This window comes from Xylocopa sonorina, chromosome 1, assembly GCF_050948175.1.
Source record: "Xylocopa sonorina isolate GNS202 chromosome 1, iyXylSono1_principal, whole genome shotgun sequence".
NCBI lineage: Eukaryota > Metazoa > Arthropoda > Insecta > Hymenoptera > Apidae > Xylocopa > Xylocopa sonorina.
Genome location: NC_135193.1, coordinates 19,046,616 through 19,070,383, shown reverse-complemented (window position 1 = coordinate 19,070,383; position 23,768 = coordinate 19,046,616). Strand labels below are relative to the sequence as shown.

Sequence of the window (23,768 nt, the reverse complement as noted above, 5' to 3'; positions counted from 1 at the left end):
CCGAGGGCTGTCATTAAACGGCGGTCGATCGAGCGGCCGGTTCACAGAAGGTGGTTCTCGTCCGTGGCGTTTCGGTTCCTCGGACCGTGGCGTGGCCGGCCGGGACGGTTCGTCCGCGCGTGCAAACCCGGCCGATCGTTCGAATATCCGGAAAACAGGTTCGACCGCGTGGGGCGCGGGGCTGTAGATAAGCGACGCGGCGAAAGCCCCGGAAGGGTGGAGAAGATCGTCGAGGGGGAACTTAATCGAGCGTCGAGAACCGCGCGGCGTTCAATTTGCCACGATTAACGTTTGCCGGGTGACGGCGCCGCGGACGAACGAGCAAGCGTGCTTTGGTTCTAACGCGCCACCTAAAACCAGAGAGAACGAGATAAAGAGAGAGAGAGAGAGAGAGAGCAACCGTGGGAGAAGGGATGAAGTACACGGGTAAAATAGGTTTCGATCACTTTTCCGGTAACACGAATCGATTGTCCGTCATCGAGCGTAGACAAGGTTGATGGAGGGCAACGGTGGAATCGCGAGCGTCGACGGGGAGCTTATTTCGCGGGTTAAAGGAGTAGGCAGCCGTCTAGCGGCCGCCGTTCCGCAACCCTCCCCACCGTCGATATCAAGACAGCCGTCCGACAGATCAATGCCGTGAGCAGCGACGACGCCTGGGCGTCCACCGTCGTCTCTTCGGACGACGGACGACTTCCAGTTGACGGACGTTTGCTGGTACCTCGGCTCTTCCGATGCGCCTTCCTCGTATCCTCTCTCCACCGTACCATTCTAATCGCATCCCTCTCGCGTTACTACGATTACGATAGTAACGATCTGATCCGATAATAAAAGTAAACCAAAACGCGAAAAGTGGACGCGTACGATTCACGAACGAACGGAACCACACCCTTGAACCTGGCTCGCGTACTTGAAAGTGAAAAAGGGACGACTTTCGGTTCCTCGTAGCTACGAGACGACGAAAGATCGTGTATGCACGAAGGAGGCAGAGTCGTAGGGCCATGGGACAAGCAGTCAGTCCGAGCCCCATCCGCGACGACACTTGCGAATATCCTCTCAGAGAGGGAGAAAGAGAGAGAGAGAGAGGTTTATTGGTTTTGTCTCCTGGTAGATCTCCGGTGAATCCTCGAATCTCTGCGAGTCGGAGCACGGTAACGGGATGCCGGGGCGTCCTATCCGTGTAGGGTGCCGGGCACGATTAAAGGGGGTGACGATCCGTGACGTCGAGTTATTTCGGAGCGGACCGGGGACGATGTGTCCTCACGCGCGGTGAAACGGTAGGGAATTCGTAGTAAACGTATGTAGCTACCGACCTCCTTTCGTTGCCAGCACGGCCAAGAGAACGCGAAACGCGCATTCCTCGCGTCTCCCGCGCTGTCCATTCCCGAGACAGACTCGAGAGTACACTGGACGGTGGTGCGAACTAACCTCGACCAACTGCTACCGTTCGCTGTACCGTTTCCTACTTGAGATTTTCCTCTCGACCTACGCCGTGTCGCGCGGTCTTCGTTAAATTGTTACGACCTTTTGCGTCTTTTCCTATGTTTTTTCTTTCTCCTTCTCTCTCTCTAGTTTGTCCGATATGTACTCTTCGTTCCTCGTTTCTTTTCTCGTCATGAACAATCGAGTCCATTAAACGATCCGGCACGGGTGTCGTTGTCCGTCGAGATATACGCCTCGTCGAGAGTTGGACTCGGCTGTCCGAAGAAAGGTGAAGCTTTCGACGGCAGCCAGCCGCACCAAAAGGCCGTGGACCGTGGGGTGTGGTACGCGAGGGGCAAACGTGAGCTCGCAGCGACGAAAGAGAGAAAGCTTCGATCCTCTCTTCCTTCGCTGGCTGCTTTCGTCCCTGTCGCTCTTTCCGTTCCCCTCCTTCATCCCTCTCTCTCTCTCTCTCTCTCTCTCTACTTTCGAACGTGTGCGTGCAAGCGAACAAGTGCATTTGCCGGAAGGACAGAGAGGAAATACCGGGAGAAAGAGAAACAGACCGACGCAAGGGGTTAGAGAGGGGTAGAGAGAGGGTGGGTGTGGGAGAGAGAGAGAGAGGACGCAAAGAGAGAACAAGGGGGATCTAAAGAGGGTGCGAGGGAGAGGGTAGCTGTTTCATCTGTCACCTGCAGACGCCGCCTTCCTTTCCGTCATCGTCCCTCTCAGCCGAGCGGCAACCACCCCCAACGACCCCCTTTAATAATAACAACAATAGAGCTGGACTAGCGGCGGTCGGTCGGCGCGGTGGCGTGTGGACTGGGAGGCGAGCGGGGACAGGGGACAGAGAGGGTTGAACGGGGTGGTAGGAGGCGGCGGGACGGTGGGACGGTACGGGTCACAAGACGGCCGTGTCACGTCCGCTTCCAGCCTCGACCCTTCTCCTCGACAGGTCCACCCCGCGTGTCAACTTCACCCAGGGATGTAGTGGACCACCTTGAGTTTAGCCAACGTCCGTACGTTCGATACCGTAGCGCGCGCAACCACGCGAACAACTTGCCCGCTGCTACTGCTGGTGCTGCTGCTTTTACTGCTACTGCTGCTGCTGCTACTGCCGCTGCTGCTGCTGCTGTTCCTCCTCGACTCGACTCGACTCGACTCGACTCGACACGACTACGGTCGCAGCGTCTAGCATCACGCGTCACGAAATTATTCGCGGAACGCGCGGTCTTGGCCGTGAGAAATACCTATCCTACCGATGCGCCCGATCCGACCCTGTGTCCGCCATATCCCACCCCTCGCCCCTTACCCTTCCTCCTTTTACCATCTCGTCCGTCCGCGCGGCACATCTCTCTCGACGGCAACCCTTATTACGCGTCGCTGCTCGACTTCATCAAGGAAATGTCGCACACCGGACGCCGGCCGCGTTCGCGCGCCCTCGTACCCGGCTATGCTAATGTCCAAAAACGACACCGTGTGCGTGGATGCATCTGCAGTATTTCGCGATAATGGCCACCGTCGCGGGTAGCGGGGACGAAACTCGTTGTGCAACGCAATTACACCGCAAAAATATATGTACATAATACCACGCCGGTTGGAAGAACCCTTTTTTACCTTTCGGCCCAGGGCGTGACTTCCTTTCTCATCCCCTCGGCGGGGGGTGCGGAGGAGTAGCAGCCGCGGAAAGTAGAGGACACAGGAACGGTACCGCGCGGCCAACTACTAATCGAATGTCGCGAAAATCCAAATAACGACAAGCACGATGAAACGTCGCTCGAGAGAGAAACGGGAGAACGGAAGAGAATACGTAGTAGCGGAGGCCAGTCGAGCCAGTGGTGGGTGGTTGTGGGGGGGTGGGCATTGGTCGTTGGGTTGTGTGCACGCGCGGCCGCTCGTGTGCGTGCGTGTCAGTGGAAAATTCAAATCGCGGACAATGAAATAACTCTTTCCGGAATATACTTTTTGTCGGGGAACTCGGTGATTTCGCGCTGATTCGTGACCCACGGACGCGTCCGGAGCATTAATCGTTCGTAATTTCATTCGATTTAATTACCTGGCCGGCGCGCTCGAATCGAACGAGGCATTAAACCGTCCAAACCGAGTCGAATGTTTGCATTTTAATACGCGCCGCTGATGTTCTCCGTTCGCGTACACTTTTACGCTGGCTAATGATAGACGCGTAACGAGCCCGACGCTGCATCAATTAACGCCCGATAATTAGCAGTCGGGAAACGCGGTTCGCGATTCGCGGTGCCCGCCCTATCGCCGTTCTTTCTTTTTTTTCCTTTTCGTCTCTTTTATATTTTTTTTTTTTTTTTTTTTTTGTGGTCCACCACCGCCCTCGCCCGATTTCCTCGCGGGCGAGGATTCGATTTGGCTCGCGGGATTTTCGCGCGAAACGGGGTGGCGGAGAGAATCCTCTGTGCACGACCGAGAGGGACGAGAGAGGCACCGTGGACCGGGACGGAAACCAGCCCAAGTTTCGACATGGTCGCCGTTACGCGGATCGATAAGGTTGTACGAAACTGAAATAATTTGGTGAACGCGCGGCAAAGGTATTGTAGGTAGGCGCGTGCGTTTAACGTCATCCGGCCGTGTCGTCCCGTACCGCGTTCCACGCACGCCGCACCCCCACGTCATCCCTCTCATTTATTTTTGTACCGCAATTTTTCTCTTTTTTCCTCCTCTTTTTTGAATTCGAAAGGTAATCGAATCGAGGACGATGATTGAATTATTAATTGAATGACGCCAGTTTCCGCGTGTACACCTCCCTCCCACCCCTTCCCCTCTCTCCCTCTCTCTCTCTCTTTATCCCTCTGTCCCTCGTGTTACGATCGACCGATCGCCAGCTACGAATTATTCGCAACGACCAACGACGAGATCCACCATTTAACGCGACTCAAAAAAAAAAAACGAAAAAGCAAAAATCCTCGACAATAACGAAACACAGTTCTCGGAGTCGATCTCTTGGTAGCTTCGAAGGCGAGTGCGTCTGGAAACCGAAGGAAGCTTCGCAGACCAGCGAGGAGGCGGATGGAAACGGACACGAATGGACGGACGAGTGGGGAGGGAGAAAAAAAAAAAAGAGGATACGAATCGACGACGCGGGGCGGCGCGAAGAGGTGCACGGCCGCGAAAGGAGCTTTGTCTCGATCGTCGCCGACCTTGAATAATCTCGTCCTCGGAAATTTGATCGACACCGGTCAAACGAGTCGACCGGACTTGAAATACGCAGGTACGAGAGGCTTCTCTGTTGGCTCGCGGATCCGACTCCTTCCGAGTCGCGTCGAGCACGGACCAGAGCCGTTCACCAGTGTTGGACGTCGCACGGAGACGAGCACCCGGGAGAAGGTAGAGGAGCGACAGTGGCGATCCGGGCGAGGACGAAGAGGCGCACGGCCGGAATAACTTGGAAAGTGTCGGAACGATAATCTGACGGCAGCGACGTGACGGACGGGACGCATCGTCCACTTCGCGTCCACTTGCTTCTCCTCCTCCTCCGCGCCGTTTCGCGCGCCACCTTTTTCCCACTAACCCCTTCTCACAGCCGCTCGCGTTCGTTCCCAGTGTCCTTTTCTTCAATTCCACCGTCTCTCGCGTGGACGTGCTTTTCTCGTCGCTTGACAGCTTTGACGCGCGTACTTACGTAGCCAGTACGCGAGAGCTTTGATACGTATACACGTATATCTCTATGTGTGTACGTACATATATCGCGTGCTGTTCTCGCAATCGTTCGTTCGAATTTCGCTCGCCCTTTCGAAACGGAGGTGGGAGAGGTCCATGCGAAACGGTTCGTCGACAGCAAAGTGGGGAGAGATCCGCGGCTGCACCGAGTACCGGGGTCCGGTGGTCTCGTTTCCGAATATTAATTCCAGCCCCGTCATCTCGAGTTATCGTCCGTGCGCGCCGGTGGGACGAGACGAAAGCCAGGTGCATCGAGACGGATCGAGGTCGTCGCGACGAGGATATTAATTGCGATGCGTCGCGTACGGGAGAGGCGAAAGCGAGGTCTCTCTCTCTCTATCTTCGATGGCTTCTTCTTATTCCTACGACGTCGCGACCGGCCCGATTGATTCCGACAAGCATAACCGGACGGCGTGTAATCAGAATAATTGACACCGGTGGACGCGACTCCGGAAACAATTCGAATCGCTCGAGTACGCGTCCGAAACGAATCGTCGAGATGTGCTCGAGGCTCGATTCGACGGTTCGACGCGTCGAAGGAACAGAACGGAGGAGCCAGCGAGCGAGCAGGAGGAGAGAGGAAAGGTACCAGCGACGCGATATCGCGCGCCACGTCGGTGAAAGAACGCGCGAGGGGTTGGATCGGTGTCCGCGATAGCCATCTAGCGAGATCGAGGGAATTAAAAATGAGGGAGGCCACCCCGCTGGCAGGTGTGCCAGTGGACCGTATTATTCGGCCGCGTCTTATCGTTCGCCCTCGCATAAATCCAGCGGAGAGAACACGCGAGGCCTCGCGACGGCGCGCCGTGGATCGCGATCCGGGAATCGCGGTCGTGTCGTTCCCGCGTCGTTTCGTTACTTTCACTCGGGCCGGCTGCCGCATTTTTCTTTCCGTCACGGACAGAAGGCCGAATTCAACCGAGTCCTCCTTTTGTTCCGGTCCCGTGGTCCCCCCCCGCGCGATTCTTCGCGCGACGACCAAGCCAGTTTGGTCCCTGTCGCGATATCGCTTACCCGGTTCTGCCCGGTCCTCCTACGGTCGTCGACGGAAATAGACGATACGCGCGGTAATAAATATCTCCGTATTATAATTAAGCCGCATCCGAGAGTGTGGGATAGGCGTTATGTATGAGGGACACGTAGATGGATGGACGGGCGAATGCACGCGTTGCTCGTCGAACGGTGGATCGCGCTGCGCGCGAAAACAGTTCTCGTGCCGCGACCTCAACCAAAGTTTCCGCTCGGTTCGCCAGTTGTTCATCGTCGTCCACGACGATGTGAATCGACGAATTTCTTTCGACGATAGATGCAAATGTATTCGCGGAAACAAACAGCGAATGATTCGAGCGAGGCATTTGAATAATTAATTGGAATCGAATTATATATACGAGCGTTCTCGCCGTACACGGTGTCGATACAATTGACATACGCCGCGGTTATGTAACGACTGGCTTTTTATCTTTCTCCTCGACACAGACACAGGACGGGGAAACGAAACGAAGCGAGGTGAAAATAAGTTCAACGTGGAATGCGCGTCGATTCGAGTAACGAGGAAAAGGTTGAAAATCGGAGGGAGTGCAGGTCGCGAGGAGGATTCTGGCGCGCTTAGCAACCGTAACTCGCGGCGGTTATCGGTAGTGGACAGTTATATCGACGCGGTTGGTTGGAAGCGTACTCGCGGATGGCGTTTCAGTGGCGCGCGGCGGTCGCGTCGAGCATCTACGCGAAACGAGGAACGAGCGCGGCCTTGTCTTGTCAGCCGGCCCGACACGGGCACGTCCGTCTGTTGCTCCTTGAGTGGCAGCGATTCATTCCGCTCTCCTTACACTCCCGTGTACCGTACCGCTCGCTCCAACCGCCTACCCGCTTCTTCGAGCCAAACCTACACAACGACGCGCCAGCGGTTGCACCAACTTGGCCAGAGAGCCGCGTCGCCACGGACGATCCCGCGATCCTCCATCGAGGCCTCGTTACTTCGCGCGGGTCTACCCGTCGCGATCGAACTTCGACCAGTTCCTAAGTCGCCGCGCGATCGATTATCGAGTTTGATGTAATTTCATCGCGTAATTGAAAGCGTTGGGGAAAAAAGATCGATTCTTATGCCACGGCATAAATTAACGATTAATCAACGTCGCGACGCGGTCGCGCGCGTTCCGTATGCAAACGCATCGACGAGTAGAGAACGAGATTATTAATCGATCGGTAAACGACGGTGATCCCGATACCGGCGATCAGGTCGAGAAGAGATCGTCGACGCGACAAAGTACAAGGCTATCCAGTTCCACCAACGCGTGGCCTAATTACTCGTCGTCGTCGTCGTCGTCGTTGTCGTCGTCGTCGTCGTCGTTGCCCGCTCGTGTCTGTAGTTATCCCCGTGGTGTCGTGGTCGTCGCTGGAAGCCCGGAAGGATGAAATCAACTGCGGTCGAGGATGTCAGCCCCTCGCGGCGCCCCGTAGTCGTCGTCGTCGTCCCCCGTCGGTTCCGGAGCGGCGCGGTTTGGCCACCAGCAGCCCCACAGCCGACTAATATCTCGTTCTTTTGTTGCGTTTCGCGACTATTCCTGCCTGCCTACGCTCGCAACGAATTTCAGGCTGATTATTCGGGGCGGTGGAGTGACGTCGGTTTTATGGATTAAAATGCTGCTAGTAGGACTACCCGCGGAAATGTGAAGGGAGAAACTGTCTGAGAGAGGGTGGGGGGAGGAATACACGGTGTGTTACCCTCGGGGAGTAAAGTAGCGTCTTCCTTCCTTCCTTCCTTCCTTCCTTCCTTCCTTCCTTCCTTCCTTCCTTCCTTTTTCCTCCTCTTTCGTTCCGTTCGTCCTTCCTGTTTCCCTCTCGATATCCTACCCATCAACCCCACCCCCACCTCTCTCTGTCCCTGCCGTTTTCATATTCCGCGTCGCGCTGAAAACTCATCAATTCGTATCGATTGACCGATGATTCATCCGGACAAGTTGTCGCACGGTTGACGTATAAGAAAAGGTTGAATTAACAGCTGGTCGCACACGGGAAGAGAGAGAGATAGAGAGAGAGAGAGAGGGAGAGAGAGAGAGTAGGAAGGAGACAGATGCGACTGGGTACCGCGGGCAAAAGTGAAACCGTGGAACGAGGAATACCGGGCGAGAGACGAAGAAGAGAGCCCGTGGAGTCGGTCGTTAGCGCGTTTTACGGCGGCATTAAGCTTCTCTTAAACGACGCACGCAAAGTGCTCTTTTCCACACCCCCTGGCTACCTCGTCCCATTTCGCCCGTGGCTGTCCTCTCGTCTCTATCTGCCACGTCGATGGACCGACCGTTCCGGCTCGAAGCCACCCACCTACAGGCGCCACCGAGACTTGTTTGTTATCCGACGAAATCGTCCCCGCGCTCGATTCCCTCCCCGCCCCTCAGCGAGTCCTGCGACCGCGTTTCGTCCCGTGAAAAACCGGCTGCGCCCACCGTTCGAACGCGAAATCGTAAAGGGAATCGAAACGGATCGGTCGTAGCGACGAAGGAGATGAAAATCGAGAGGGGTGGAGAATAGGTGGCGGGGAGGGTGGCGATCGGGAGAACAAAGTACGGGATCGAAACGGTATCCGCGACAGAGATCAGACGTCGACCGGTGTGGTGTGGGCGTGTATAGATATAATGTAACGCTCGCAGGTAGACAGGTAGGTACGCGTGCGGAACGGGAACGGGGAATGGGAACAGGAATGGAAAGAGAAGGGTGAAAGAGAGAGGCAGGGAGGGGGCGAACGGAGAAACGCGGAGGGCACATAAGTCCGTCGCTGACATCAGCGCAACCCTCGCGTCGGACTCGAGTATCGACAGATATTTAAATGAATATTCCTCCGCTGTTAGGGATCCCAGCTCTCTTTGAAATCAAAGCAGAAGGTACAACGGTTCATTTAGACGTCCGCCGATATCCCGCGCCAGCCGGCCCGTGGGATACAGGATTTCGCTTGTCACGTCATCCGAGGGTTATCGCCGAGGTACACCGGCACCGATTCCCTGGCTGGAGGCTATTGGAGAGAGGAGTCGCGTGTCCCGCGACGACCCCGTTTGTCCGGCGCACGCACGCGGACTTGTACTTTATCCGCTTTCGAGCAACCGCGCGATCGTTCGATATCTCTCTCTTGGTCCTGTCTCGGCTGTCGTCCGATCCTTCGACCGTCCGAGCGTTCGCCACGGTTCCTTGCCGCGAACGCGAGACGCTCCGTTCAAGAGTAAGGGGTAAGTTTTGAGTCGTTGCTCTGAATTTCGTTCGAATTCGAGCTCGGATCGCGCGCGATCTTAAGCTCGAACGAGAGACAAAGACGCTTGGAGAGGCTGGAGACTGTGTCGCGTCGAGAATCGGCAAAGTGAAAGCGCGCGATCGTGCATTCGGCCGCGTTGTCGCGCCCGCTAGACGGCTATCGCTTCGAACGGACAACGATTTCCCATCGAGACGTCAGACTGAACGTCCAGCACCGTAAGTAGCCGTAAATCAGAGACGCGCGCTGTAAGGACTCTCTTTCCTTTTCCTAACGCTCGCGCGCGCTCGCGAGACCAGCCAGCGATAAATCTCCCCGGGCATTTCTAATTTCTCCGCTCCGAAATGCACGCACGGGCCGTAGAACGCACACGCGTCGTATCAGCGCGCCGCCAGCGCGTCGTTCCCGAAAAAAATACTCCTGCACCATCGCGTTCTTTCGCGATGCGCGACGCCCCCGCCGCGAGGCCACGCGATAATCGTGTTCAAGCTACCGTCGAAGCAGCAACAAAATCTGGAGCAGCAGAGAGCGAGGAGGGTGTGCATGCAAAAGAGAACGTTTGCCTATCCGCTACTCGGCTAAGCCTTCTCGACTGGCGTGGCCAAAAATGAGTGAATCACAAAAAAAAGAAAAGAAATGCGTGCGTTCCTGCTCGTGCTGCCTACTAATGCGTTCTTGCGTGGTTTATCAGATATTTACCGGTAAGATTATCGCCGCGTTGCTGCGGCCACCGAAAGGAAGGCCTCGGCTGTTGCTTGCTGCGCATGTCTTCCGTCCGGTGCGGCGGCTGCGGACCGCTCGCTTTTCAAACGATCGGAGACCACTACTTACCTGAAAGAGAAAAAGTCAGGATGTTCATAACGAAAAAAAAAAAAAAAAGAAAAAAGGAAAAAGAGAAAAGAAAAATAGTCGCCCGGGTGAACCACGGCGCGCGAGAAGCTACGTTTTTCCGAACGATGGCGAAACGCTCGAACCGCGCGTCTCCTCTCGCCCCCGTGGCAGCCGCAACCAATTCCCCCGACCCCTCTCTTATCCACCCGTTACCAGCCATCCTAACCGGCCGTATATCTTTCCACCGTACGCCCTCGAAAGCGGCCGCCTTTGTTTCAGATATTTATGAGGCGTTTTAATTCGCGCGCCCCGTCACCCGGCGTCGCCTGGCTCGGCTCGCGTCGGCCGTCGTCGACGCTGCTCGGCACCGGCCCGAACGAACTCCGCGCTCCGCGGCAAAGGGGATGCAAGCGTTAAACCGCTACCATCGGGGATGGAGGAGGCATAATAGGCATAAGGGTGCTCCGATAAAGCGGCAACCCTCCGCTCCTGCTTCTCCTCCTCCTCGTCCCTTTCGCTGCTCTCCCGCTCCCCCTCCCCCTGCCCCTTTCCAGACGCAGCCCATAAGCGCCAACAAACTCTCGCTCGTATATCTCGTCTGAATGGTTCACGGCGGTGGTGGCTGCGTCGGCCAGCTACCGCGTTCCCTTTCGTTTCGTTTCGTTCCTCGTTTCTCGTTCCTTAAACCGCGTATCCTCTACCCTCCCCTCTACACCGTCTCGTAGTCGCGGCGCGGCGAATCGCGGCGATATCTATTCGTCGTTGTCCAACGCGGGAGATCGAACGCGAAACCCGCCAGCTACTCCTCTTTACGCCGTAGCCGAGTTTAACGGCGGACCGTACGTCACTCTGTCAGCCTCCTTTTCCTCCGTCCCGGACCCGCTGCTTTCCTTCTCTTCCCTCCTCCGCCCCGTTCCCGCCGTTCCCGCCCGGCCGTAACAGGGATCTCCTCGACGCGCTCTTTCGTTCCACCTACCTACTCTGCCTCTGCCTCTCTACCTACAACCACCACCCCGCCGTGTCCCCCTGTCCCTCTCTCAATTTGGTCTTTGTCGGGCTTGTTCCACCGTTCCCTTGCCACCGCGGCGCTGTCCTTGTCACGCTTTTCTTAACAGCCTTCGCTCTCTAAAAGCCCGAGCGTGATCTATGGCAGGACGTTGCGTCACTCGGGGAACAGATGCAGGGCTCGTATATTACTCGACCATATCTACCGGGAAAACGGAGGGCGGCGGGGAGGAGAGAAAGGCGGCCGAACGAGACGCGCGGTAACGCGCGCGTTTCGTCGAGAGTCGGCGAACGCCGCGATTCGAGCGTGTCCGATATTTCTTCGTCTTTAGACGTCTGCGAGAAAGAGAAAGAGAGAGAGAGAGATAGTGGGAGGGAAGAAAAAATTGCGACGAGATCGAGAGGACGAAGAGGAGTAGCAACGCACCACCGGGTCGGGGCGCGCGCGTTCTTGAAAACTCTTGCTAGAGCCAGCTGTCTGCGCGGACGGTGAAAGCGAAGGGGGGTAGGGGCAGGAGAAGCCGGGAGGGAGGCTCGAAAACGCGCGTCGGCAGGGTAGACACTTGGAGAATCCCATAAATCAGGTCAGGGTTGGCGACGAGGGTGGCTGCGCGGCGGTAGTTACAGAGTGCGGCCAAGGGAGAGGAGCTAAGGGGGTTACGAGCTACGACTCGGAGGGAGCCGTTAGGTAAAGGTCGACGCACAACAAACCCACGCCGAGGGCTCGTCGCGCGCATGCTCCTACGTGAAATTGCTTTCGCGCCAATTCCGTTCGCCACCGAACGGATCGTCGGTCGCGTCTCGCGATTCGTTCCTGCGAGTGAATCGCGAATCGCGATGGCCTGGCGAACGCGAGCGGTACCGTTGATACGTACCACAGAGGAGGGGGAGAAGCTGACGAAATCGAAGAAGGCACGGGAGGAGGAGGAGAGACAAAGAAAACGAGGACGACGTTGAAGAAGCTTCGAAGGGGCCCCAGATGGAATCGGTGCAGTTTGGCATATTGGAAAATGTCGAAACGTGCGAGAAATCGTGGGGGAGCGCCGAGAAAGGGGGAGAGGGGACCAGTGCGGAGTGCGAGCAACCCACTATTTATGACGCGTACGTGAATTCTTGGTACAGCGGGGATACGATGGCGTTCGTGTCACGGCGTCGCCGTGGAGAAAGAAGGATCGAGGGTCCACCGAGGGACTCGGCGACGATGGGCAGAGGGGCGGGGACGCCGTCCCGAGGTGGTGGTGTATCGTAAAAAGCTAGGCAGAGAGAAGTTCGCGGTCTCGTCGATGAATTTCAGATCGAGTCGAGACAAAAGACGGACGATCGAATTCATCGTCGATGTTAGAGGTCCTCTCGAGAGGCGAGAGAGATCAAAGCTTCGGAACGCAGGCAGGCGGGGAGGGGAGGGGGAGGGAAAAAAGCAAGCGTTCCGATTGATTCATTGGACGCGCGTGCCTGCTTTCAAATCACCAGAATAGAATCCGTCGCCTTTGGAATGCCTGGCTCACGGCTAATCCATCGAGCGTCTTTATTGCTCCGCGACATTTATAAAACGACTCGAGAGGAGACGCCGGCTCCCCGCGATCGCGGGCCATTCGTCACCGATTATAAATCGTCAAGTCCCCCACCTCCCCGTGTCCAGTCCCCCTTTTTTTGTCGCTGTTCCACCCTACCCCATCGCGCTCAAATTGTAGCTCCTTCCCCGAGCGACTCCTCGGGTCCCACCTACCGTAATTACTGTGATCTGCCCTGGCCACGGTCAATCGCAACAGTCCGCGCGTGCACACACCCGCCTCCCTCGATCTCGAATAAATTCGACCGACAAACAACGATTCGACGTCACCGCAGGTTTCTTTTATCAATTCTCGCGGACCAGCGTAAATGCCACGCATCGACGAGGGTGACGAAGGAAGAGATAGAGATAAAGATAGAGAGAGACAGAGACAGGAAGACGCAAAAAACAGTCGAAGATGCAATCGTGCGTAACGTACGACGGCGAAGTGGATCGAGCGAGTTCGGATGAGCAAGAGAGTAACGGAACCAGCCGTGAAAGGTTGATACCGAGACAAGCCCCTGTTTCCACGGCACGGCGAGCGTAGAGGGAAGATAAGGCTCGCTCGTTGCGTCGAAACGTCCCTGAGCGACCGTCCTGGAGCGTCGTGAACGTCCCGTGGAACGTATATACCGATGGTTCGACCGGAGGCACCCCCCCGCCCCTATTCTTCTTAACGACCGCCGGTCTCGTTCTCCGGAGCATCGTCGACTCCGGCGTAATATCGCGCCTGCTTCTCCCGCCGCGCCGTTACGCCGAGTTTAGTTCGTCCACGAGCAGGAACGAACGGGAAAGGAGCGAGAAGGGAACGGCCAAGCGCGAAAAGCCAAGCCAGCTCCACCGCTAGACACCCCCTCCGTTTTCCACGGGCGAAACGACGCTGGTGTGCCGGGCGTATCGCCTCGATATAGCGTTCGCCAAGGAAAATAGAAACGTCGGTACGTAACCGTGGCTGGAAGCCCGTTTAATACTCGTCTCGATGGCCCAGTGTTTCGGGTAATTGGCAAGTTAAACAGCCCCCGGCGCACCCCCTCCGCTCCCTTTGTCGCGACTTCTTCTCTTTGTTCTTACCCTTTCCGCGGTGGCGAACGCCGTCGAACCATTCCTGCGTCCTGGAATTTTCCTTTCTTACTCTGTATCTCTCTTTCGGAGATGTTACCTTGCCAGAGGGGGGGGGGGGGGGGGGAGGCGCGGGGCGAAGTGTTCTAATTAAGTCTGGCGATCGAGCGATTCTTAATACCGGGCGCCATGTTGCAGAGAGAGGAAGAACAAAAAAAAAAAAATACGGTCAGCGGAGGGAAAATTAGTGTCATAAACGAACTGTCCCTAACTCGTTCATTTTATTATTACCCAACGGCGGTCTGTCGTCTATAGTCGATCTTGGTCGAGCCATCCCTTTGAACCAGACCGAACCAGAGTCGAAGCGGACCCGGTTAGAAGGAGTGCGCAGAAGAGATGACGCGGTTGTCGAAGAGGAGGACGGGGGGAATGGACGCTGAGGGAAGACAGAGTACCGTGTAGAAAGAGAGGCAGAGAGAGAAAGAGAGAGAGAGAGAGAGAGAGAGAAGGGGCAAGGTAAGTAGGTATAAAGGAGCGTGACTGGACGTGAGTTCAATACGCGGCCCTCGAGCACAGCTGTCACTGACATCGCCGCAATTCGAAACTGACCACGACAGCTAACCTCCGTACCGGCGGACCACAACGGCGGAAACTTATACCAGCCTTCCGATTGATACGTCCTGGCCACTCACCATACGCCGAAGGGGACGGATTAGTTGGCGGATGGCAGCAGTCTCCGTGCTCTCCCGCATACTTCTCCGCTATCCCATGCCTTGACCCGAGCCATTCTCCTTCGACGCGAATTATTCCACGCGCGTACACGCGATAAACGCGCGTCCCTCCTCGCGGATATCTCGCCTCGCCTGGTGGTGTTACACGCGACGACTACGACGACGACGACGACGACCTACTGGCTTTTTAATAGCTGGACGCGGAGTAATAAGAGGATTCCGAAACGGCGCCGTCATTGTGGGACCGCGAGCCAAGCGAGAGACTGGGACTGCGCGCCTCTCGACCGCGGTAGGTAGTAGTGGTCCCACCTTTCTCTCGATTCATCGAGGGTACGCGAAAGGTAGCGAGCTAATAAGGACCCGGGTACGATAATAGCGAGGATGAAAAAACGCTCGCCGGGAAAATGGAACAGACGGAGAGGAGGCGAAACGAGCGGGCGAGCGGCGCGGGGGGCGAGACGATGAAGAAAACGAAGTCGAAAGGTAGTACTTGGGACGTAGCCGGGGCGATCCTTCGCTGGGAAGGGCGAAGAGGTGATTGATGGAACGTCAGTCATGGCGCAGCCATCAATCTCCCGTACCTATGCCTTTATTATTTATTATCCTTCCCGCTACGGATACTTCGCTTCAGGTACACCGTGTTTCCTCTCTCTCTCCGTTCGATTCCATCCACGAGGTCCCTTCTTCTTTGCTCGCCGCTACACCCGATGCATCGGCGAACCCCAAAGGCTGCTCGGTGACGAAGCAACAACCTTCTTCCAGCTACGAACGGTCCACGCGCGTCTCTACGCTTCGCTGCTGTCGTACGCTTTCGTATTTTCCATCTGTGCAGTCCACGCGCGAAATGGCTACCCCTTCTGATGACACTTGGAGGCGTCGAATTTTTTGTAGTCAGTTTTCGTTATTTTACTACGATCGATTATAAAATTGCGTGTACGAAGATGAACAAAGCGATGGTAACGAGCGGAAATATGATTTTCTTATTGTTGCTGTCGTCCAGGTTGGAAAAGCAAGCGGAGCACGCGACAACAAAGGAGCGCAGGACGCGATTGCTGTATCGCCGCCCCTGTTGTTCCTTTACAATTTACAAGCACGCTCGCAGGATACGGCCGTACGGACGTGTCCGGGCGATTCTCACTATCCGCTCGCCCCTGCTGCGTCACGAAACAAATGCGCTTTCAGCCAATCATCGTGGTGCCCGTCCATAAGGACGACGATCACGATGACGCGGTCGAAGATGACTCTTCGCAGCTGTCAATCCCAGCCGGGTCTACGCCGCGTCCAGAGAGCTCGAAACTCGGTTTCGAGTCGGCGACGACCACCGCCGCCTCGGCCACGGTCTCGTTCTCGAGGCGTGCACCAAACTACCTGCGCGCTTCGCGATGAAACGCGTTCGTCGCTGTTCGAACCAGAGAGCGGTTTGTCGAAATTGAAAAATTTCAATAAATCGCCCCCACGGATCGGCGAGCACGGCGGACGTGGAACGGGTGCAAGAAGCGTAAGGCGGACGGCATCGAGCAACAGGGGCGGAAAAGTTGACGGCTTAGACGTTTTAAATTTCTCGAGGCATTCGAGAAGACATCGAGCAACTCGATCTTTCGAGCCGGACGCCGGAGATACCTGCACCTGAGCCTCTTAGACGTTTTTTCGTATCCCTCTTACTCTTTTTTCCCCTTTTTTCCATCTCTCTCTCTCTCTCTCTCTCTCTTTCTCTCTTCTCCAACGCTAAACAGGTTGACTACCCATGAACTCGCGACAGAAGAAGAAGCGGATACGCCAGTGCGAACGAAATTTCGCCATAAAGACACATATACCCTCGTTCGATCGAAATGGTCAAAGAATAGTTCCATGAACTATCGTTTCAACCAACGAAACGAGTGAACGGATACGTCAAGAGGCAACGCACAGTGATGGTCAACGTTGGTACGAAGAGGAAGTAGAGGGGGTGGGTTTAGTGAATTTTTCACGGGATTCCCGTGGAAGTAAATCGTGTCGTCAGTGCGCGCCGCGTTGTTAATCGTTAACGCGGTGTAATACGCGAACCGGGCATCGATAATTAACCGTCGAACGCGCGTCGGCAGGTGTGTCGTTGTTGCTCATTAATATTTTAATTATTCAAAATCAGCGCGGCGGCGGCGATGGCGGTGGCGGTGGCGGTGGCGGCGGTGTGCGGAGTTTAACGATCGTTGCGCGGACGGATTAGGATTTACATGATTTGAGGCAGGTCAAGACCAGGGTGGCGAAGGAGCGGGGTGCGGGGTGAGAGGGGAAGTAGAGGAACACCGCGTAGTAGGTAGAGGTATGCGTGGAAGTGGGCGAGAGCGGGCCTCCGCTTCATTCATAGTTAAGCGGCGGCGCTGTTTATGAACGGGCATACCTATTATGTAATGCATCGTCGGCAACAACGAGTCTTTTTATATCCGGCACGTGGCCGAACGCTGGATTACGCGTTCCTCGTAGCTCGTTCGAGCACACTCGCTAGGCCATACGCCTGCGGCTAATCGACGCGGTATCGACCGTATCGACTGCGTGTATCGCGATTTCGAACGACCGCGCCGCGTTTAAATACGCGAATTAACGCGCGCGCGCGCGCGCGCACTCGCGCGCATGCTGCATGTACCCGTCCTCCTTTCGTCGCCGTCCGTGGAATTTCCCCGCGGTGCACACGGTTCGTACAGGAGAAACCGTCGTCGTCGTCGTAGTCGTTGGTTCCGAACGACGACCCAATTATTCCCATTTTCTCCGTCTACGAGCTGGGCAAACGGTATCCTTCGATCATAATTATCGATAGTCGTTCCGATCGATACGTACGAATTTACGAGGTCCTTGAAACGTACCCGGATCGGTGATGCGTGGAAGCGGGTTAATTGGAATGGTACTAGCGCGATCGACGTGAATCGATCACGTCGATACTGACGAGAGAGAGGGAGAGAGAGAGAGAGAGAAAGAAGGAAAGAGAGAGAGAGACCTTGTGGTCGTCTCTCCCTCGTCTCTCGTTCCTCCCCTCGACGAGCGATCGATAAAATTGTGACGAATGGCATTTCGTGACGAGGCTATATAAGACCGTCCACGAAATTTCTCGCCGTGGAAACGGGGTTACACGGTCGACGAGTCGACGTCACGGAACCGTGAAACGATCATCGGCGAAGGAAAGAAGGAAAAGAGAGGCGAAAAGAAAAAAGGAGGAAAAAAGAAGAAATGATTTGCGCGCCGCGATTTCGAACGATCCCGCTCCTCGAGAACCCATCGACGGAACGGAAATCTTGCCGATGGAAAAGGCAGTGGCTTCGATGATCGACACCATCCGGCATTAATATCCCGCAACACTAACGACCAGATACCCGGCCGCTCGGCTTCGACGAACCAACTCGATGCGATGCCCGCCTATCGATCAACCTTGTCAAAAATAATCGATCGACTTGACGAGTCTAAACCAAATCCCTCGTGTCGTCGAACCAGACCGGACGTTAATGCGAACGTCCAGCCGGGGGCCGATCGGTCACCAATTTTCGCGCTACCAACTATCCCCCTCCCTCCGCCCCTCTTATCCAACATCCACCGCGTTCCAACACTTTCGAATATCAACCTCCACCTCGACTTATGCTTTCTGTGTTAACGACGGTTACGCGCGCATCGCATTCCCCTAACCCATGAATCCATTACAACCTGTTCCTCGAAAGGTCAGTCACTGTACGGAGACAGAGAGTCAGTCAGCCCCACCCAGATATCGTTCTCCTCCTCGTCACCTCCTCGTATTTCTTGCTTTCATCAGCGTTGCCGGTGACGCGGCTGAAGACGACGACGAAGGCGACGACGACGAAGACGACGACGACAAGTTCTCGCGAAGGATCAGTGTCCCCGGATGGCGATGCCGCGATGGCTCTACCCCTACCACCTTCGCTTCCCACGCAAGACGAAGCGGTTTCGCGTCGGGTCGAACCGCGTGGAACCGCGTCGCGCCGCCTCGCGTCGACAAATCCGACCCGTGATTCACCGGTTTACACGCGATTTCGATACCGTTACACGCGCGTTACGACGCGCTCGTTGTCGCGCCACGAGAGAGAGATATATCCTAGCTCCTCCTCGAAGCGCTCGCGGCCGATCTCGCGTCGCGAGGGAGATCGCAAGACTGGGGAATGGAAGAGAAAGAGAGAGAGAGAGGGAGAGAGAGAAAGATGCACGCGCGAGTGGGTGGTGCCACTCTCGACGCGTACGTGAACAGCGCTGATGTAACGCGCACAATTATTATCCACTGTTATCACCCGGCACCGTGTTACATTCGTGTACTCTCTAGCAGACGGGAATTTCCGTTCTAGCTGGTGCACAGCTCGAGGTGTAGTCTCTCTCTTTCGTCGATCTCTGTACCAAGGGGAAACGTTGCTCGATATACGGACAGTTGGTCTCGATCCTGGCCAGCATCGGTCGTTCGCCCGTTTACCGTTTCGTTCAGGCTGAGTACCATCGGGGTACACAGGTTCGCGCTGAGTCCGCGTTCGATCTCTCGAGGAGTGATTCATCGAATGCCGTGTGTACCAGTCGGAACGACGCGATCGCGTGCGAGAGGTGTACCCACATCGGTATGTACGATGCGTGTAGACGCGTTCCCATACACGTGTAGAAGGGGACCGCGGCGCGCGGCCCTCGAAATTAAAAGACGAGCTCTGAGAGGCCTAACGGGTGGCTCGAGAATCGTGGAACAAAGTGCGCGCGCGAAGACGCGCGAATGATTTATGACGCGGCCATCGCGGGGACACGCGGCGCCCTCCCGCTCGCCCTCCGCGCGCGAGCGCGGCAGAATACTTCTGCCCTCCGCGAAATCCGGTGAGCAACGACGCGAGTAATCTAGCGGGTGATTCACGGAGGAATTTTTCTCCGCGCGCACCCGAAGGCGAGAGGAAATTTATCGTCTATCGCGAATGCATAAAGTACGTCGTTCGTGTTTCCGGACTTGTTCGAAGCACTAACTGCGAGATATCATCTATTCGGGTTGGGCCGTCGCGGACGCGTCGCCTCTCCTCTCCTCTCTCTCTCTCTCTCTCTCTCTTTCTCTCTCTCTATGTATGCGTGCGCCCGCGACGGATGCACGGCCCGATCGAACGAGCGGACCGCGAAAAACTCGCTGAATTTTACGAGCTGACGACATTATGGAGAAGAGTCGAAATGGGAGGACCGGAGACAAAGTCACCCCCTCTGCCCCCTTCCTGCCACCGGCCAGAGACTGTATATTTAGATGGTTGTGCAAGGAGAATAAGTTACGAGCCGTCCGAGACGTCAACCTGGCAGTTCCTTTGATCGATGCGGCGCCCGAACCGCATTCCCACGCGAGGAATTTCCGAAAAACTTACGGAGAACCGGCGACTACGCGAACCCGCTCCTCGATGCCGGAACACGATTCGAGGCCAACTCTGAACTTTGTTATTTTTAATGCCGAATAAATTCTCTGCTCGCGGAAAATCGATCGTTCTGGCGCTCTTAATGAGAGAGGAACGCGACAAACGCGATTCAGGGATAACCTTTCGCCTCTAATCACACCGTAGACTACGCTCGAGATTGCTTTCCGCGATCTCTACCTGGTCGCGTTCTCTACGAACGGTTCCTCAAGGGCTTCCTTCCGGTACCAACTACTTCCGCGGACGGAGAGCGCGTCTGTTTCGAATCAGTGGTAGGAAATAATCCATCGTCTAACGGGTTGGTTTCTACCTACGTCGATATCCTTGCGTGGTACGCGTTGTTTCGATTAGATCGAGGAAAGAGTTGGGATAGCGTCTTTCGAGGAGTTGTTCGATATTCTTCTCGTCTGCTATCGCAGACGGAGGGGTGGGCAACGAAAGTAGACAATTAACGCGAGAAAGAATAGAACTGGGATATCGAAAACTGGGTTTCATACGAAGGCGACGTTCGTGCGAACGTGACGGGGAATTGACGCGCGATAATTTCATTCCGCCATCTCTGTCGTTACGTGGATACAAAAAAAAATGTATATATATATATATATATATATATATATATATATATATATATATATATATATATATTTTTGGTACCGCGGATGTATTAATAACTATCGTCTCACGATTCGAGCGAGTTCGACTATGCCAGAGTGTGTATCGCCACTTTTGAAAAGGCTCGTCTCTGTTCGAGCACGGTCTTTTAATTAGCTGAAATCGTATCGAGGGCCCACGGATAAAGCGACGGACGAGCGTCGCCCCGTTTGAACGGATAATTTATGGAATCGGTGCTTACAGCGGAAACGAAACACCGTTGGCGCCGTCCGGCGAGCGGAACCGGCTTTTCGATTGTTCGTCGATGCATCGCTTTTCAGTCGACCTATCTTCGCGGTCGTGCTCGTTATCGATAATTAAAAATTGTCAAACGCACTTTAGTCGAGCCGGCGCGTCACAGCCCGCGCGGCGGAATCCAGCTCGAAGTAGCCCGGGGTGGTCATCGCGGGTAAACCAAGGGCGAAGGGGCGAGGCGGGTTCCGGGGCTGTGGGCTGGCAAGTCGGTTATACATGGCTGCGCGATCATTAGCCAGTGTATTATTATTCTCTGGATATTAATTGATTTCGAAAATACAATTTTCTGTGCGACCGATCAAAACCGTGCACAACCACCCCCTCCGCGGCTTCCTCTCTCCGGCTCTACGCGTCCCCTTTGCGCTTCGCACGATCTCCCTTCGAACTCGATGAACCAGCAACGTCGAACGTTGCGCCCTTTCGCTGCCAGCGCGTTCAAAGGACAGCCGTTCCGGTATCGACTGGTAAACCGGAAGAAACGACGATCGCGTGGTCCAAGATGTGACGTTTGGTAGCGGTCGAAATTGAAATGGTACCGGCGTTTTCCGCGTCTCGACGAGGCGAGCACGTGGACGCGGCGTGGGTCGCGGGATCGTCGAAACGAAAGGCAGGCATCGATCGTAATTCGAAGTGCAACGATAACCTTTCGTGGTCATTCGTTGCGCGGCGCGATTGCACACACGCGGAATCGATGCGTAAAAATGGAAATCGAGCGAAATGGATTTGTCGGGACGAAAAGGCAGAACGGGCGAACGGATAGGCAGATAGATGGACCAAGAGGGAGCGCGAGAGAGACGGCGGGGAGGGTCGAAAAGGGGGAGAGAGACGGGAACAGCCGAACCGCCGCAGGTCGCGGCAAATTAGCGCCATCACGGCTGGCTAATATTTTTTTTACGTTCACGAAGGGTGACGCTTTTTTTCCTTTTTTTTTCTCTCTCCCCCTCTCTGTATTCCCCCCCCCCCTGCCTGGCTCTTTTTTTTCCTCCTTTATTTTTGGTTTCGCTTCTTGCATGACGTATGTATCACGATAAAACCGATAGTACGTTCATCGAGTGGCATGATTTTGATCAAAGAGTTTTTTTTATCGTGAAATTTAGCGAATAAATATCCGCTCGCCGGACGCCGGCTCGACAGCGGTTTTACGTCAAGATGATATTCGAAATATTCGTCGAATTCGGACGCGGCGAGTGAAGCGGCTCTCGCGCCGATTTCGTTCATTTCATTAGCCAGCCTCGAACGGCAGGTGGTGTTCGAAGGGTGGGCGAAACACGGAGACGAAAACAACGGCCAAGAGAAGAGAGAGGAAAGCAGGAGGAGGAGGAGGAGGAGGAGGAGGAGGGAAAGGTAAGGTGGACGATGGGTTCGTAGGGTTAACGCGCGCGCCTGTTCGCGATCGTTCATTGAAACGTTACGTTCCCGTTCAGGATACGATGGCGGCGGTCCCTTGACAATTTACAACCACCGCCGGTATTCGTTTACCTCCGGTAATAATCTCGTCTTTCTTTCTAAGATCCTTCGTATCTTTCGACGGATGGACGCTCGCCGTTTACGAGATCCTTAACGATCCGGCGAGATTGAAATGTTCGCGTAAACCTTGCCGCTGGTAGCTGCGCCGCCCCTTCAAACGTCACTGGCCAGGTACGAGACCGTAAACAAACCCTCGCTGGAATCGCTCCTTCGACGTGGCGCGATCGAATTTTTCGTTGCCGCGTAAACGACGAATCCCAACCTCGAAAAAAAAAAGAAAAGAACGAAAGGGAACGCGTCGCGAATGATTCGCACCCTCGTTCGTTTCTCGATCACCGATCGAGGACAAGGTGGCTGCGAAATTGGAGGGCGGCGGAGGAGGGATGTACTTGGCATGATTCGCGAGTTTATTCCTGACGAGGATACACATCGAGGACGAGAGGGAAAATGCGAGGAAGGGAAAAAAGGGCGGCGGTGGGTGGAAGGTGTGTACGTGTGTGTGTGTACTCGTTGGACGACGGCAAGGGAGGACCGAGAGATCGAGAGACTGGGAAGTTGAAAGAGAGCCCCCGAAGGCCCGAATATCGATCTCATACATAATTAAATACCGACCCGGCGGAGCATCACAAAGAGAGCTTACTTCGGCTTTGATCTGCTGACAGACGGGGCCCGTCATCGCAGACTTCAATAGGCGCTACTGAATCGCGGGGGGGTGTGTGTGCTATTGACGCGGCAGAACTCGCGTTCCCGCGGCTTTACTTCGGACGCGCGGTTCCCTACGAGCCGTGCTCCACGTTCTCGCGACTGTTCCACCGCGTGTATGTATACCGTGCTCGTAAAAATCGTTCGAATCGTCTTAACCGTCGATGGAAAGACGCGCGTGGTTAATAACCGTCGCGTGGACCGCTCGGATTGTCCGCGAATACGCGATTGGCAGACGGTAAAAAATGCAAAAAGCTGTCTGGGCCCGCGAGAACGGATCCTCGAATTAAGGTAACGCTGGACGATACGTATAAAAACCGGCTGGTCGTTACACACCCGTGGCTCGTTTCTTTCTCGCGAATCCACCGACTCGAATCGCGGTGCGCGCGTGTGTCGAAAGCGTCTCACGGTGACAGGACGGATTTAATCGCGTCCAGTGACGTCAGACGTGGCCGGTTTTAAAGTCGGTGAATTTTAACCTCCCGGATTGATCGAGACCCGAGTGCGGTTACGTACCGCATTTACGATTCGATCGATACGATTTTCCCACGTTCGGCCAGCCTCCTCACCGCGAGAAGTCGCGTGCCAGCGTGGAGTCATCCTCGACGACGAGTCTCGCCGACTCCGCGTGTATTTAGTTGACGATTAAATACCGCTCGCGCTTACAACGCTAGCGCGGGGTACTCGACAAACGAGCGGATGGAGCCGGATCGTGTGATCTACCGGTAAATCCAGCCGGTGGAAATACCAAGCGGCCCTAGACGATCGCGGCGCGGAATGCTATATGC

General features: G+C 55.4%; 2 protein-coding genes across 6 annotated transcripts in view; one reads left to right on the top strand and one right to left on the bottom strand.

The window, feature by feature from the left end:
* Nucleotides 1-23,768, top strand: part of LOC143427279 (uncharacterized) — a 154,515-nt gene that overhangs the window by 72,711 nt on the left and 58,036 nt on the right. The window lies entirely within an intron of this gene.
* Tio (zinc finger domain-containing protein tiptop) overlaps nt 1-23,768 on the bottom strand; it is a 67,643-nt gene that overhangs the window by 15,351 nt on the left and 28,524 nt on the right. For 2 of the 5 annotated variants that reach the window (XM_076901169.1, XM_076901161.1), the window contains exon 2: nt 10,040-10,171. The exons of 2 other annotated variants lie outside the window; for them this stretch is intronic. In XM_076901169.1, coding sequence (XP_076757284.1) covers nt 10,040-10,106 — 67 coding nt within the window. In that variant the 5' untranslated portion in view covers nt 10,107-10,171. Of the gene's footprint in view, nt 1-10,039; nt 10,172-14,476; nt 14,603-23,768 lie in introns of those variants that run through there. One more of the 5 variants, XM_076901191.1, reaches the window with a different exon arrangement.